The sequence below is a fragment of the Tursiops truncatus genome, chromosome 19 (genome assembly GCF_011762595.2).
Source record: "Tursiops truncatus isolate mTurTru1 chromosome 19, mTurTru1.mat.Y, whole genome shotgun sequence".
Classification (NCBI taxonomy): Eukaryota; Metazoa; Chordata; class Mammalia; order Artiodactyla; family Delphinidae; genus Tursiops; species Tursiops truncatus.
In genome coordinates this window covers 52411233-52426166 of record NC_047052.1, presented here as the reverse complement: position 1 = coordinate 52426166, position 14934 = coordinate 52411233, and the positions used below count along the sequence as shown (strand labels likewise).

Below are 14934 nucleotides of genomic sequence, written 5' to 3'. Positions count from 1 at the left end.
AGGCTGGAAGCACCTCCATGGCGTGACACACACGCACACACTCTGTCTTGGATTCATCCCCAAATAACTGGGACACGTCTGCCTAACCTCGAGCAGGATAAGACCTAGGTGAGGCCACAGAACAGGGTGGAGGGATGCCACATCCACGCCCTTCTCCCTCATTCCAGCTGCCCCAGCCCTGTCCCTCACTCTGGCCCCAACCTGCCTCCTCCCAGTGTCCAGACCTAAGTCACGTCTGGGCGGTTGTGAGGCCTGAGCCCACTCTACACCCCACCCCTACCCCTCCATCTTCATGGTCAGGGCTGCAGGTCCCAGGAGTAGGGCAAGGTCAAGGGTCTCTGTGCCCCCAGGTGACTGAATGCAGGCAGATAGATGGAGGCCGAGCCAGAGAACCAGACGGACACTAAGAAAGGGCTAGAGACAGAGAAATCAGAGAGAAACAGGGCCAGAGAGAGACAGAGAGGCACAGACATTCATCCCTCAGCAGCACCGTCATCTGTCCCCACAACCCCTCATCAACGCCGTCCACACCTCCTCCTTAGGTGACCTCATCCAACCCCATGGCTCTAGACACAACGTCTCCTAGGATGACTCCCCACCGTTTCTCAGCAGCCCTGACCTCTGTCTGCCCCATGGTGCTCACACATTCAACCACTTGGCTCCTATAGGCGCCTCCAGCTCAGCCCTTCTCCCCACACCTCTTCGCTCCTCCGCACCAATGGCGCCAAAAATGGAGCCGCCAACAGACCCAGCCTCCGAGACACCATCCTTACCTCCTTTTTCCTCCCTCCCCACCTTCCACCCACCGGCTGGTACTTGACTTTCCCGCCCCTCCCCCACACGAGCCCTGGGCATATGTGTTTCTCTTCTCCTTGGACCACAGCATCTCCCACCCAGGCTGTTGCCACCTCCCACCTCCACGCTGGTCTCTCTGCTTCCATCTCACCCTCTACAATCATTCTCCACGCGGGATGTTTTTGAAACATAAATAAGATCGTGCCCCTCCTACCTCGTGCTTAAAATCCATTGCACTGAAAATAAACCCAAACTGTTTCCCCTGGCATGCAAATCCCTGCACAGTCTGCCCCGTTCCTCGCCTTACTCTGTCTCGTACACACCAACTTTCTCTCTCTCTCTCTCTCTCTCTCTCTCTCTCTCTCTCTCTCTCTCTTTCTCTCTCTCTCTTTTTCCCCAGGCTTCCGGGATCTTATTTCCCTCAGGGATTGAACCCGGTCCACCTCAGTGAAAGTGCCATGTCCTAACCACTGGACCTCCAGGGAATTCCTCCAACTTCTCTCTTTTTCCTGCAAAGCTCACTGCCTCTCAGCCTCAAAGTCGACTCCTCTGAGACTCCCCGACCACCCCCTCATCTGCAGTCACCCCACCCAATCCGGGTCACTCTCTAGTATCACCCGTGGTCTCTGCACACACATTACTACCAGATATTTGCTTGTCCCTGTAGTTTTTCTGTTTGTCATTCTCCCCTGCTGGGACGTGAGCCCCAGGAGCGCCGGAATTTGCTTGTCCCTTCCCGCATCTCGAGTGCGGACAGCAGAGCTCAGAGCGTGACAGGTGCCCTTTGTTGAGCAAAGCCTGCTCCCACTAACTGGGCGCCTAGGACACTCCTGGCACTTTGTCCGGGCGTTTTCCCTGCATTATCTCTTTGGATGCATTTTGGGAGGGAGGAAAAATGGTTACCCCGATTTTACAGATGGGAAAACGGAGGCTCACAGGGGTGCAGTCACCGGCCCAAGGCTCCAAAGGTAGAACGTGGTGCTGGGGATTTGAATCCGGGAAGTTTTGCTGGGGAAGCACAGCCGGGAGAGAGAGGAAGGGAGGGAGGATGAGAGAGATTTAATGAGAGAGAGAGTAAGAAAAAAGAAAATGGGAGATAGAATGTGTGTGTGTGTGTGTGTGTCTGTGTGTGTGTCTCTGTGTGTGTGTGTGTGTGTGTGTGAGAGAGAGAGAGAGAGAGAGAGAGAGAGAGAGAAGAAACCTGACAGAGAACCAAGAAAGAAGGGGAGAGTGGGGCCAGGGTCTCCCAGCCCCTCTGGCTCCCTGGCCACAGCCGGGCACAAGGCAGCCTGAGAGCGCTGAGCTGGAAGCTGGGAGCACCTGACCCCAGGAATGTGTCCCTGGGGGGCAGGCCGGCCCAGCTGGGGATGCTTATAAGCCCCACCGGGGCCCCTGTTGGACGTAGCAGGCAGGAACTCAGCCCAAAGCAGGATCCGGGAGCCCAGAGACAGCCAGGTGAGTGGCCCCCAGGTCCCCACTCACCGCGCCCTAAGAGCACGCAGTCTTTGTGACCCACTGTCCCGACAGCTCCGTGTCCCTGTGACTCTCAGCATCCGGACCTTGTGTCTCCAGGTCTCTTCTCCAAACAGGTCTCTAGTTAGGAGTGTCTCTCCAGTTCTCTCTCTGTCTCCCCTGGTCTCTCTATTTCCCTGAATCTCTCTCTCCCTGCCTCTGCCTCTCAGTCTGTCTCCGATGATCTCTCTTAAGTACTCCATCTTCCCTCCATCCTTGAGAGTCCAGTCTCCATCCTCCTACCTCGCCCAGTTTATAGACGGAGAGACGCTTTCTCCATCCCTTCCTCTCCACCGAGTTCTCTCTCTCTCTCTCTCTCTCTCTTTCCACTTCACTCTCCCTCTCTCTTTTTCTCTCTCAGCCTCTAAATCTCTCCAGGCTGTGGGTCTCTGGGCCATGATCTCAGACCCTATGGCATGTGTGTGTCGGGAGAGGGGTGGTATAGGTCCTTGTTTGCCCAATAATATCCTGGGAGGGCAGGAATGGAGAAAGAAAGAGACAGATGCAGGGCCCCCGGACTCACCTGAGACTGACCCTCACGCAGGTGCTGAAGGATGTCCATGGCAGGAAACCCCTGGGGCTGGTTCCTGGGCCACCTCCTCCTCAGTGTCACAGGTATCTGTGTGTGTGTGTGTGTGTGTGTGTGTGTGTGTGCGCGCACGCGCGCGCGCGTGTGTGTCTGTGCCTGAGGCAGTGTTTGTTACAGGCATGACTCAGTATCCTCCTGGATGTGCCTGAAGCTGCGTGGGTGACAGTACTGTGTGACCGTTGCTCTCCAGATGCACACTTGTGATTCCTTGTATCACAGGGAGTTTGCACGTGTGCTGCCTGTGTACTGGGTGTGTGTGGCTTTGCATGCCTCTGTGTGTGACATAGTATGACAGGGTGTGTGGTCATGCCCGTGAGAGTCGGTGCGTGATTGGGTGAACAACTCTGACCGTCTGTGCCTCTGAATATCCTGCAGAGTGGCAATGCTGTGAGGACCTGGGGAGCCTGGGGTGCCGCTAAAAGGGAGATGGTGCTTCTGCGGGAGTCACCCATCGCTGGCAATCTGTGCCTGCTTCCTGGGTCTCCGATCCTTGGGCCCCCAGACAGCCACATCACGGGACGGTGTGATAGGGTTTCTGTGTGAGCCGGCTTTTTGCTGCTATGGGGGAGGCTGAGCCAGGGAAGGAGAGGCTTGGAGGGCCATAGAGTGTGGCACTGCCTCGAGTGTCTGGCTGTGTCGCCCTTGCCTCTGCCACCTTGTGTGAGGGGGTCTACTTGTGCTGGGAGGCTCATAGCCCCAGTAGTGCACTGTCGAGGCGCGCGCGCGCGCGTGTGTGTGTGTGTGTGTGTGAGAGAGCGAGAGAGGTGACATGTGGGTCCCAGAGATCTGTGACACACTTACAGCTGAAAGTCTCCTCTTGACAAGTGACCCCACTTCCTATACCCTGATCTCCGCCTCTTGAATCTGATCCGTGGAGTAACAGGCCTGCACTGTGATCCCACCCCCTTCTCACTCATTCTTGATTCCGCCCCTAAGAGCCTGACTGCCCTCAGGATCCCTGACTCCATCCCGCGGTCCTGATCACACCGCCTGCACTGTGACCCCGCCCCCAAGTGGCCTAGTCCTGCCTCCTGAGTCTGTCCCCCAGCCCTGACCACGCCCCCCTGGACCGAGGTTCCCCCCCCCCCCCCCCACCAAGCTCTCACAAGCCCTGGTTCCACCCTGAGCCCATCCCCCTGACCTCGGAAGCCCTGATCTAGCCCCTGCACCGTGGCCACGCCCCCGCTCTGTGGCCACGCCCCCAGGAATAAGTGTCCAGCCTTCTGGGCCTTTTCCCCAGGCCTGACCACGCCCCTGCACCGAGCCCCGCCCCCAGAAGCCCCCGTTCCCCTCTGAGCCCGTCCCCCAGCCCTGAATCCGCCCTCAGGATCCCTCGCCTGGGGTGGAGGCGGCGACATCATAAACGGCGAGGACTGCCACCCGCACTCGCAGCCTTGGCAGGCGGCACTGTTCTTGGAAAAGGAATTTTTCTGCGGGGGCGTCCTGGTGCATCCTCAATGGGTGCTGTCAGCCGCACACTGTTTCCAGAAGTGAGTGCAGGGCGGGGCGGGGACGGGGGCGGGGCCTGGGTCCTAGGGAGGACCCGGATGTATGGTGAGCTGAGGGGAAGCGCTTAATAGGTTCGATCTCTGGGTACTAAAAGTGAAAACCAGTGTGAAGGAAGGCTCTGCGAGGGAGGCGGGAGCTATGTGTTGCTTTGGAAGGACTCAAGGGTCCTGGGTTGAAATCCCAGCTCAGCTGCTGAGTTACTAGTGACTTAAGGCAAGTTCTTGCCCCTGGATTATGATTGTGCCTTAGGTTGGGTAGCTCTCAGCGCAGTGCTTAGCAAGGAAGATGGGGCTAGGGTAAGGGGCTGGAGATGAGGCTGTGGCTGAAGGCAAGAATGGAGATAACGGTGCAGTAGCCACAAAGCTATTCTGTCCCCACCCCACCCCACCCTGTGGCCCTCAGTTCCTATACCATCAGGCTGGGTCTGCACAGTCTTGAGGACGACCATGAACCAGGCAGTCAGATGATGGAGGCTCACCTCTCCATCCAGCACCCAGAGTACAACAGACCATCTTTTGCCAACGACCTCATGCTCATCAAGTTGGAAGAATTGGTGCCCCAGTCTGACACCATCCAAAACATCGGCGTCGCCTCACAGTGCCCGACCGCTGGGGATTCTTGCCTCGTTTCCGGCTGGGGTCGGCTAAAGAATGGTGAGCTCGGGAGTGTGGGTGTGTCCGGCCTCTCTGAGGGGGTTCTCTGCCCAGCCAGAGAGGCTAATCCGATGCTCTGCGTCCCAGGCAGACTGCCCAAAGTGCTCCAATGCGTGAATATCTCAGTGGTGTCGGAGGAGATCTGCAGTGAACTCTATGCCCCTGTGTACCACCCCAGCATGTTCTGCGCTGGCGGAGGCCAGGACCAAAAGGACTCCTGCCATGTGAGAGATGGGAGAAGGGAAGAGGGGAGAAGATCCAGGGAGAGATGGAGAAGGGAGGGGACAGGGAACCATGGTGAGAAACAGAGATACGGGAAGATAGTGTGACAAATGGGGAGAGAGACTGAAAGAGAGAAGTCGACACAGGAATAAGGAGAAGCAAAGAAAGACAGAAATAGAGAAAGACAGATTCAGTAACGCAGGAACACACACGCACACCCACAGAGAAACAGACACACAGACGCGTAGAGATGAAATGCCAAGTGAAATAGGAAAAAAAACAAAAATAGAATATACAAAGAGATGCAGAGAGGCACAGAGACTCCAGGGGTCGTTGAGACAGAGAAATAAGCTATAAGGGGAGAAAAAGAAGGAGGGACACAAACAGAGACAGAACAGTAACAAACCCAAGAGCATCTACCAGCTGTTAGGATGTAGGGGAGCAGAATTGGTGCGGTCAGGGCTCTAGAATGAACGTTTAAGGAATATGTTGCTATCTTTTTTTTTCCCCCTCTCCTGCCATGGCTTCTCATTTGGTTCCTTTCTGATCTCACATCTATCTCCATCTCTCTGTGTTTTGGATTCTCATTCTCTGTCTCTCCACAACAGGGTGACTCTGGGGGCCCCCTGGTCTGCAACGGGTCCCTGCAGGGCCTTGTGTCCTTTGGACAATCCCCCTGTGGCCAGCCCAACGTGCCAGGCGTCTACACCAACCTTTGCAAGTTCACAGACTGGATACAGAAAACCATCCAGGCCAGTTAACTCCAGGGACTGGGACCCATGAAATTGAACCCCCAAATATAAGCTGCTGAAGGAATTCAGGAATCTGGGTTCCCAGTGCCTTCCTCCTTCAGACCCAGGAGTCTAGACCCCCTCCCCCATCCCCAGTAGTCCAATCCTGCTAAGAATATCTTCCTGTACACAGTGCCCCCTAGTGGCACAATGTTGACCCCGCCTTACCATTGGTAGAGAAAGTTGGGTTTTCACCGTCATTTGTCCCTTCCTCTAAGCCCAGAAATAAAGTCGAAGAGAAGCACGGGCTCGGCTCAGACTCTTCTCCTTACTTCCCTTCCCATCCAAGGGATTCCAGCAAATAGCTTTCCCTCCTTGTGCCTCAGTTTCCCCATCTGGGAAATGGGAGCCTTGACCAGGAGAGCCACAGGACCCCCAAGGAACGAGACATAGCTGGAAGGTTAAGAGAACTGATTCTGTGGATGTTGTCCAATTTCTGAAAAGTCAAATCAGCAAACAGCAAATTAATGGGATTTACTTATTCGGTTTCTGTAGCTTTCACTGACTTCTTTTGGTTTGGTCTTCTTAAGAATTTTAAGAATTCTAAGAATTTTAAGAATTCTCCATTTGTAGCTGCCTCAGGACCCTCCTGCTGTAGCTGGAGACTGGTGGGAAGAATCTGGGGGGCGGCGGGGAAGGGGGGGTCTGAGGACAGAGAGAGGGGAGACTGGGGACCCAAGAATATAAGGAATTGTTATTATACCATAATAATTGTTATTATACTAAATAGAATATACTGATGAGAATTTATATTCAAAGTATATTCATAAATATACTGTGAATCTATTCTTAAGGAAATATTTAAATTTTTATGTATCCCTTAATGTATCCTCAAATATATAAAGAGTGAAATAACTGAAAGTAAGATAGACAAATCCCCACTCATAAAAGAGGATTTGGGGATTCCCTGACGGTCTAGTGATTAGGACTTGGTGCTTTCACTGCCAAGGGAGCAAGCTTGAGGCCTGGTTGGAGAACTAACATCCCGCAAGTGGCGACGCGTGGCCAAAATTTTGTTTTTGATTAAAAAATGTTAAAAAGAGGATTTTAAGGTGACTCAAAAAAATAATCGAACAAACAAGACAAAAATGGATAAGGACACAGATGATTTGAACAATGTGATTAACAAACTTTACTTAATGGTCACATATAGAACGTTGCACCCAATATCTGAAGAACATACAATCTTGTCAAAACACAATACCTACCAGAATGGCTAAGATTAAAAAGATGGACAGTGGGCTTCCCTGGTGGCGCAGTGGTTGAGAGTCCGCCTGCCGATGCAGGGGACACGGGTTCGTGCCCCGGTCCGGGAGGATCCCACATGCCGCGGAGCGGCTGGGCCCGTGAGCCATGGCCGCTGAGCCTGCGCGTCCGGAGCCTGTGCTCCGCAACGGGAGAGGCTGTAACAGTGACAGGCCCGTGTACCGCAAAAAAAAAAAAAAAAAAAGTCTCAGAGTAAAGTAAGCTGTACTTGGGGCATCCCCCCTGCTCGATGTCACACTCTCAAGCTGGGGCCTCACACACCTGTTTTCTCTCCCTGGGTCTCAGTTTCCCCATTTGTAAAACGGGGGTCTTGATAAAGGGGTTTCAAAGAGAGATGCCAAAACAGAGATGGAGAGCCCCCGCTTCAGCAAGTCCTTATCTACTGCTGCCTGACTGTGTCCTCTGAGAAAGACCCCACAACCACCGCTCCCCAGCATTCTGGGAAAACAGGCCTGATAACGGCCTGGGATTACTCAGCACTGATTAAGTGCCAGGCACGAATTTCAGGCACTGACGCCTCAAAACACTCCTACGAGGCAGAAACAATGATTATTCTCATCTTACAGAGGAGGAAACGGAGGCACAGGAAGGCCGAGTGGCTTGCCTAAAGACACACAGCATTAAGTGTTGGAGGCAGGATTCAATCCTGGCTGCCTGGAGCCAGAGTCCACGTCTGAATCATGTCCTGGGTTAACGCGTCTTTCACGCACCAGCCTAATTTCGATTTACACACCTGCTCTGTGCATATTACCTCGTCCAACCCCACCCATTTCCACTCCTCCCCCACTCTAAGACCCCATCGGGGGTATGCACTGATAACCAGAGAGGTGATGTTTCACACTCAAGGAAGCACAGGACTTCCTGGACCATTCTCTTGTCCTTCCCCCCCAGACTTCTGCAGCCTGGATGACCTTGAGCATGGCGGGGGGGGGGGGGGGGGGGGGGGGGGGGGGGCTCTGTCCTCGCCACCGTCTGCTCATGTGTGTGGAATTGTTTACTGTGTGCTCTTAGCTCCTTACACGCACTAACTCTTACTCCTTGCAAAACTCTGTGGTTTTATCTGATTATTATTGAATAAAATTATCTGATTTTAAGGATGAGAAACTGAAAGCACTTACCAGAATTTCCAAAACATCAAGTAGTGGAGCAGGGGTCTGAGCCCAGGACCCTGAAACTCCACTTTTGACTGGCTCCATAATGAAGGGGGAGGGTGGGTTGTGGTGAGATGAAATTAGAGGAGGGCCGACACTACGTGAGGAGTTCCCTGGGGCATCGAGAGTCCAGTCCCCCTCCCAGGGTGGGCAGGATGCAGTGACTGTCTCCCTGGGGCAAGGGTTCCAGATGAGGTTTGTTCCCTCAGGGCGATCCAAAGGGGCTCAAACACCAGGCCGAAGGCATTTGTCCAGGGGTGACGGGGAGTCTCCACGGAAGGGTTGTGAGCAGGGAAGGGGCAGGGTCAGCTCTGAGTGTAAAGAGAGACCCTCTGAAGCCAACTAGTGGTGGACAGGATGGGACAGACTGGAGGGTGGGAGGCCGCGGTGGAGGCTGGGGTGAGGGTCCAAGAATAGAGGGGAACACCTGAGCCAGACCGAGGGGACAGAGAAGAGGGACAGGGCTGGGTACCGCTGGGCTGTAGGGGATGAGGGGAGGGAAGGGGTGGAGACAGCACCCTCGGGGATCTGGCCACATGACTGAGTGGACAGTGGGGGCTGTCCCTGGGATGGGAAACCTGAGAGGAAGGGGGAGGAGAGTTTGGGGAAAGAGAGAAATGTGTTAGGTCACAGTGAGTGAGAGAGATCTGGAGACCCCGGGCAGGGGTGGGTGTCTCCCGGGAGCAGATGGCTGCCCAAGGCTGGAATTCAGGGTCAGATGGAGGAGAACTGCTTGGTTGGTGGTTGAACCATGGAGGTGATGAAAGAAAGACTCTAGGGAGTGTTCCCAGGAGGAGGTATAGGGCAGGACTCAGGCCGTAGTGGAGGGGAAGGACGTCTGGGGAGATGCCCAGGAGGACGTCGGTCACCCTAGTCGAACTCGGCCAGAGTGGGCGGGCGGTGCGGGGGAGGGGCGTTGACATCACCGTGTCGGGGACAAGGCGAGGCGCGGCGCCCTCCCGAGGAGCCTGCGCACAGGTCCGGTAAGAGCCTGGGCTGCGCTCTGGCATGATTTCAGAGTCCCATCCGTGTCGCGGAGACGGTTACAATACCTGCCTGTGTGGGCTGGTGGGAGGAGCATGTGTGATCTTGATGGAAAGCGCTTAGCCTGGCGCCCGGGAAGCCCTCGTTATGATCACCCCTCACCACCACCCGGCTCCAACAGAGGGAGGTGTCTCCAGGGGTGGAGATGAACAGACCAGCTAGGTGTTCCCAAAGACAGACACTGGATTCTTCCCGCCCTCTGTCGTGACCTTTGCCGGGATGCCCCTCTCTGGGTCTCAGTCTCCTCTATATTAAGGAGGAAGGACTTCCCTGGTGGTCCAGTGGTTAAGACTCCATGCTTCCAACGCAGGGGGCACAGGTTGGATCCTTGGTCAGGGAACTAAGATCCCACGTGCCGGCACAGTCAAAAAAAAAAAAAAAGAAGGAGGAAGCCGTCCATAATAAACACCTCACGGGGCTGTCAGAAGGATGAATGAGATAATGCAAGGCCAACACTCCATGAACAGAGGCTGCTCAAGTGAAGCTGCCGTCTGCTGTGAGTCCAAAGACCTTGAGCACGAATTTGTGGCAAAATGAAGGGACAGAGTAGTTCTAGAATAGCTTCTAGCCTGGGAGCCAAACTATCTGGGGGTCCCAGAACATCTGAAGATGACAGGGTTCTAGAATGTCTAGAGATCTGTGGTTTTAGACTATTTTACCGTCTTGGGTTCTAGAGCATCTGAGGACCTAGATTTCCAGAATATCTCAGGCCCTTCTCTTCTAGAATCTGAAGGTCTGGTATCCTAGAGCTGTTGAAGGTCTGGGGTTCTAGAGTGACAGAGACCCTAGGATTCTGGAATAACTAAGGGTCTATGGTTCTGGAATGTCTGAAAGACATCTGGGGGCTTAGACACCATCATTTTCCCATATTATCTGTGAGGAAGTCAAGTGCCAGGGACCCCTAGGCATTGGCCACTGATGTCCTTAACAGTCAGCCCCGATCATGCAGCCCCTTCCTATATATGTGACGGATTTCCAGAAACAGGGAGAAACTATGCTTATAATAGCTCCCATCTTTCTCTGGGTGATCTGAGGTCAGTATTTCCTTCTACTGCGCCTCTTCGTTATTTAGACAAGCCACGGTAGACTCTAGACAATTCCCCAGGGCCCTCTATGGTCCTGAGACACTGGTAAACAAACTTAAATTCCCCAAGCTTTGGGTCATCTTAACGATGCTCTCCAGTCTCCAGAAAACAGAATCCAGATTTCAAGCCTCAGGATGCAGAAGGAAGACTGCAAGATCCAGAATGAAGACTCTAGTCTCCCAGTCTCTAAAGTCATGCTCTAGAGTCAAGAGTCTAGGAACCTCAGAATCCTGGAAGCCAGGCCCCTGTCTCCTTGTCCAGTCGCTTAAATATGCAATGCAGTTTTGGGGGGGTGTTTGTTTTAGTTTTTTTGGCTGCACCAGGTCTTAGTTGCAGCACGCGAACTCTTACTTGAGGCATGCATGCAGGATCTAGTTCCCTGACCAGGGATTGAACCCAGGCCCCCTGCATTGGGAGTGCAGAGTCTTACCCACTGGACCACGAGGGAAGTCCCCTCAATGCAGATTTGAAACTCCGTACTTCACATTCCGAAGTCAATCCATGAACCCTCAGAGTCTAGACCCAGACTCTAGAATCCAGGCCCCATAACTCAAAATCCAAAATCTATCATTCATAGTCCAGGCCCCAAAACCTCAAGTCCTAGAGTCCAAACGTCAGACTCCAGATTCTTAGTCTGGACTCTAGAGTCAGAGGCCCTGGATCTAGAATCCAAGACTGAGACCTGTCACTCAAAGGCCGGAGTCCAGGATCCAGCTTCCAGACCCAAACTCCAGAAGTCACATTCCAAAATCCACTCCCGGCTTCAAGTCATGAGTGGCCGGTTCTAGGCCCCAAACTCAGAATCCAGAATTGGAGATCCAGAATCAAAGCTGAAGATCCAGAAAGATCCAGAACCCAAAGTTGGGAGGTTCAGACTCCAAGGTCCAGAATTGGGGATATATATCCAGAACCCAAGGTCCAGAATTGGACATCCAGACCCAGGATCCACTGTCCAGAATCAGAGATCCAAGATCCAGAATCCAGAAGAGCGGGTTCCGAATCCAGAATCAGGGATCCAGAAGGGGGGGGGTCCCGGTCCAGCTCCAGAACCCAAGATCCAGACCCCTAGTCCAGGCACCAGAAGTATGACTCTAGAATCCAGTTTCTACACTCCAGACCCCAGATTCCAGGTTACATGCTCCAGGCTCCTGGTTCTATATTTTGATCTCCTCCAATTTTCTGCTCTTGCCCTACTGTCTCCTCCCCCTCGACAAACTGCCCTTGGTAGGGAAGTTCCTCCTCAGAGACTCAGACAAAAGCTTCAGCCTAATAAATGCTCCGTAGGTCCTGTCCCCCACCCCACTAGCCACTCAGGCATCCCTGCCTGTAAACCTGGCTCTCACCCTATCCCCCTCCCCCAAGACCCGGGTGGGGCCGGGAGCTTATAAATTCAGGCATTCATGTGCCTGCTCGCTTTCTTCTGGCTTCCAAGCTACCCCAGATGCTGCTGGAGGATCTGGAGGGGGGTGAGATCTTTGAGATGGGGCGGGGGGTTTGGAGTGAGGAGAGACACAGGTCTTCCCTGGTCTAGGGGAGACATGGGATGTCCTCGTTCCAGGGAGCAGACATGGAATTCCCTGAGGGACTTGCATGTCAAGGGCACCTGGGTAGGGCCATGTGTTGTTTGCTGAGGCACCGAGTCGAGCCTGAACCAAGAAAACGTCCTGGAGATGCGAGAGGGAGCTGCAGCGGTGAGGTGGGGGAGGGCACGGAGTACATCAGGAGGACGTCTTCTAAAGCACTTGTACCAGAGCCAGGAACAAGGTCAGGAGTTATCATGCGTGCAGGTCAGCTCAGCACAATCTCCCTGAGGCCTCCTGTGTGCCCGGCCCCTGGCTGGGCAGTGCTGGGGACACAGAGAGGACCTGAGCTGAGCACACCTGGGGATGGAACCAGAACAGGCACTGTAGGACCCAGAAGAGATACCTGTTAGGTATCGGGGTCTCCCAGAAGAGGCGAGGGCTGAGCCTCAGAGGACAAATAGGAATTTGGAAGATGCGGGGGGGAAAGGGCTTTACTTCAAGCCCAAAGCTTGCCTAGCTCTGGGCAGTGCTGGGGAACCAGAGTGCAGTCAGGCTGGGCTCGCCCTCAGGGAGCTCTCGGTCTGGGAGGGGAGGCAGACACCGCTGACTCAGGGAGGTCAGAAAAGGCCTCCAGGAGGATGTGGACCTTGAAGGGACTGGCATACCTGGAAGGAGGAACGGCCTGAACAAAAATGTGGAGGCATGAAATTGCAAGAAGGAAAATGGGAAGAAATAGCCTAGACGCGCAAGGTCACGAGAGACCCGGCCAGAGGGGCTAGAAGGGGAGAAGCCACTCATGGCCTCGCAAGTGAGGCTGGGGGACTGGGACTTTATCCTGGGGGTGCCGGGGGTCAGCTCCGGGTGTAGGGGTGTCCTGTGGAGCCAGGTAGGGGTACAGGCTGTGAGGAGTGTGGGACTTGAGTGGAGGGACAGGCTTGGTAAGGACCCAAGAGGCCAGATAAGAGGCTGGTGTGGGATTTGGGGAAAGAATATATCCTGAGCTAAAGCTTTGGGGTCAGTGGATGGTGTTGGGCTCTGCCAGGCTGTGGGTGTACCTGGGAGTCTGTCCCGGTGCCTGGAGAAACAGCAGACCCTTGGGAGATGGAGAGCCCGGGAGGGAGAGCAGTTTGGGGTGGGGCACAAGGATGGTGAAAAGGGGGTTCTTAAGAGCAGGTGGGATGAGTTTGTGTCTGGAGGGATCCAGGTGGGGGCAGGAGGGTCCACCCTCACACCCGCTCGCTCTCTCCCCTCCCCAGACATCGGCAGAGCCCTGGTCCCTCCTTCGCAATGTGGCTTCTCCTCACCTTCTCCTTCCTGCTGACATCTGCAGGTGAGGTGGGCCCAGGTCAGGTCCGGGTCAGTGGGAGTGTAGTGCCACCTAATTCCCCAGCCTATCCGGGTCCTGCAATCTGCCAGCAGCGCCTCCCTCACTCGGGGACCATCTGCTGATCCTTCCCCCACACCCACCTCAGCCACATGCCGACATCCCCGGGTCCTCGCCCTACCCCAAGAGCTGTCAGGGGCCTGGCGCTGCTCTGGAGTCCCCATGACAATGAACATGGCCCTTGGGTGACACAGACCCGAGTTCGAGTTCTGGGGCCGCCCCTTCCTTGCTGTGTGACCTTGAGGAAATTGCTTCCCCTTTCTGGTCCTTCAGTGCCTTCTTTAGAAGACAGCACCTACCTGCAAGAATAATGGTAAGGGCTCGATAGCACGATGTAGGTAAAGCTTATAATGAGCATTAAATACATGTTGGGAAGCTCAAGAACACAGGCTCTGGGTTCAAATCCTGCCTCTGCCGCTTTCTAGTTACTTAACGTCTCTGTGACTCAGGTTCCCTAACTGTACCGCGGAGATAACAACAGATGCTCTCTCATAGGGTTGTTGTGAGGATTAAATGCGGTCCCGGCCCAGGGTACCGCCCTGTAAAGGTGTGTTAGCGTTGCTGGGCACTTGGTATATTCCAGACACAGTGGTCAGCACTCATCTGGTCCCCTGTGGCTCAGAGAGGGGCAGCCACTGGGTCAAGGTGACCCCAGGCGGCAGGAGAGCTCCAGATTGCGTTCAGCCACCACCCGTGGAGAAATTAACTGTAACCTGATGCCTCTACCCTGGAGAGGTTGAAGGTGGACTTTTATTAACCCCCCCCCACATGACCCTCACTTCTGGGGGCCCCTCAGACCTCCCCGCTGCTGCCAGCCTCCCCTCAGGCTCTCTCTGTGCTCTTTCCTCCCTGCCCCTACCCCCTGCCCGCTGCACCCAGCTAGGGCCTCCGCCCTCCTCCGGCTTGGACTGGCCAGGGGCGGCCTCAGTGCCCAGCTGTTCAACCCGCACCCTCTGTCCTTCTCTGTAGGACGACCCCACCCTTCCCTTGTTAAGCCCCTTGTCCACCACATCCGCGTTCCCCCGGCCTTGCCAGGGCCCTTGGCCCAGTTCCTGACCTTGGCTGTGTGCCTGGCTGTGACCCTGAGGGGACATATCCACGTTGCCCAGTGTAGGGGGTCATGGTCCTATGACCTTGACGCATCCCCGTGCATGTCCTTGTGCGTGGTGCAGTGTGGGCAAGGGGAGCGTGTGTGTGCAGAGTCCTTCGTGTCTACATCCCGCCCACATGTCTGAGCCAGGTCCCCAACTGTGAAACTCAATTAGTGACCCTGAACACCCAGTGAGTGACGTGGGGGCTGATCTAGAGATGGATAAGTATGTCCCGACCTGGCTGCCTGTGTCTTGAGCAATGTGCCTTTGACCTTGAATGCCACCTTTGTGTCCCATGTTTCCCTGGGTCTGATCTAGT

The 14934-nt window shown here is 54.7% G+C and overlaps 1 protein-coding gene across 1 annotated transcript; it reads left to right on the top strand.

The window, feature by feature from the left end:
- The first annotated feature begins 4259 nt into the window (after nt 1–4259).
- KLK4 (kallikrein related peptidase 4) lies at nt 4260–6678 on the top strand. The gene is made up of 4 exons (XM_033845643.2): nt 4260–4386; nt 4808–5058; nt 5146–5282; nt 5889–6678. Exons 2-4 carry the CDS (start codon nt 4869–4871, stop codon nt 6039–6041), a joined length of 480 nt encoding a protein of 159 aa, XP_033701534.2. The 5' UTR covers nt 4260–4386; nt 4808–4868; the 3' UTR covers nt 6042–6678.
- Nucleotides 6679–14934: the final 8256 nt, after the last annotated feature.

What these genes read in the sequence shown, in the direction of transcription:
- KLK4 (XM_033845643.2), top strand. Translation starts at nt 4,869, where the DNA reads ATGATGGAGGCTCACCTCTCCATCCAGCACCCAGAGTACAACAGACCA. An exon ending in CTGGGGTCGGCTAAAGAATG is followed by an intron (nt 5,059 to 5,145) that starts GTGAGCTCGGGA and finishes TCTGCGTCCCAG; the next exon opens with GCAGACTGCCCAAAGTGCTC. An exon ending in ACCAAAAGGACTCCTGCCAT is followed by an intron (nt 5,283 to 5,888) that starts GTGAGAGATGGG and finishes TCTCCACAACAG; the next exon opens with GGTGACTCTGGGGGCCCCCT.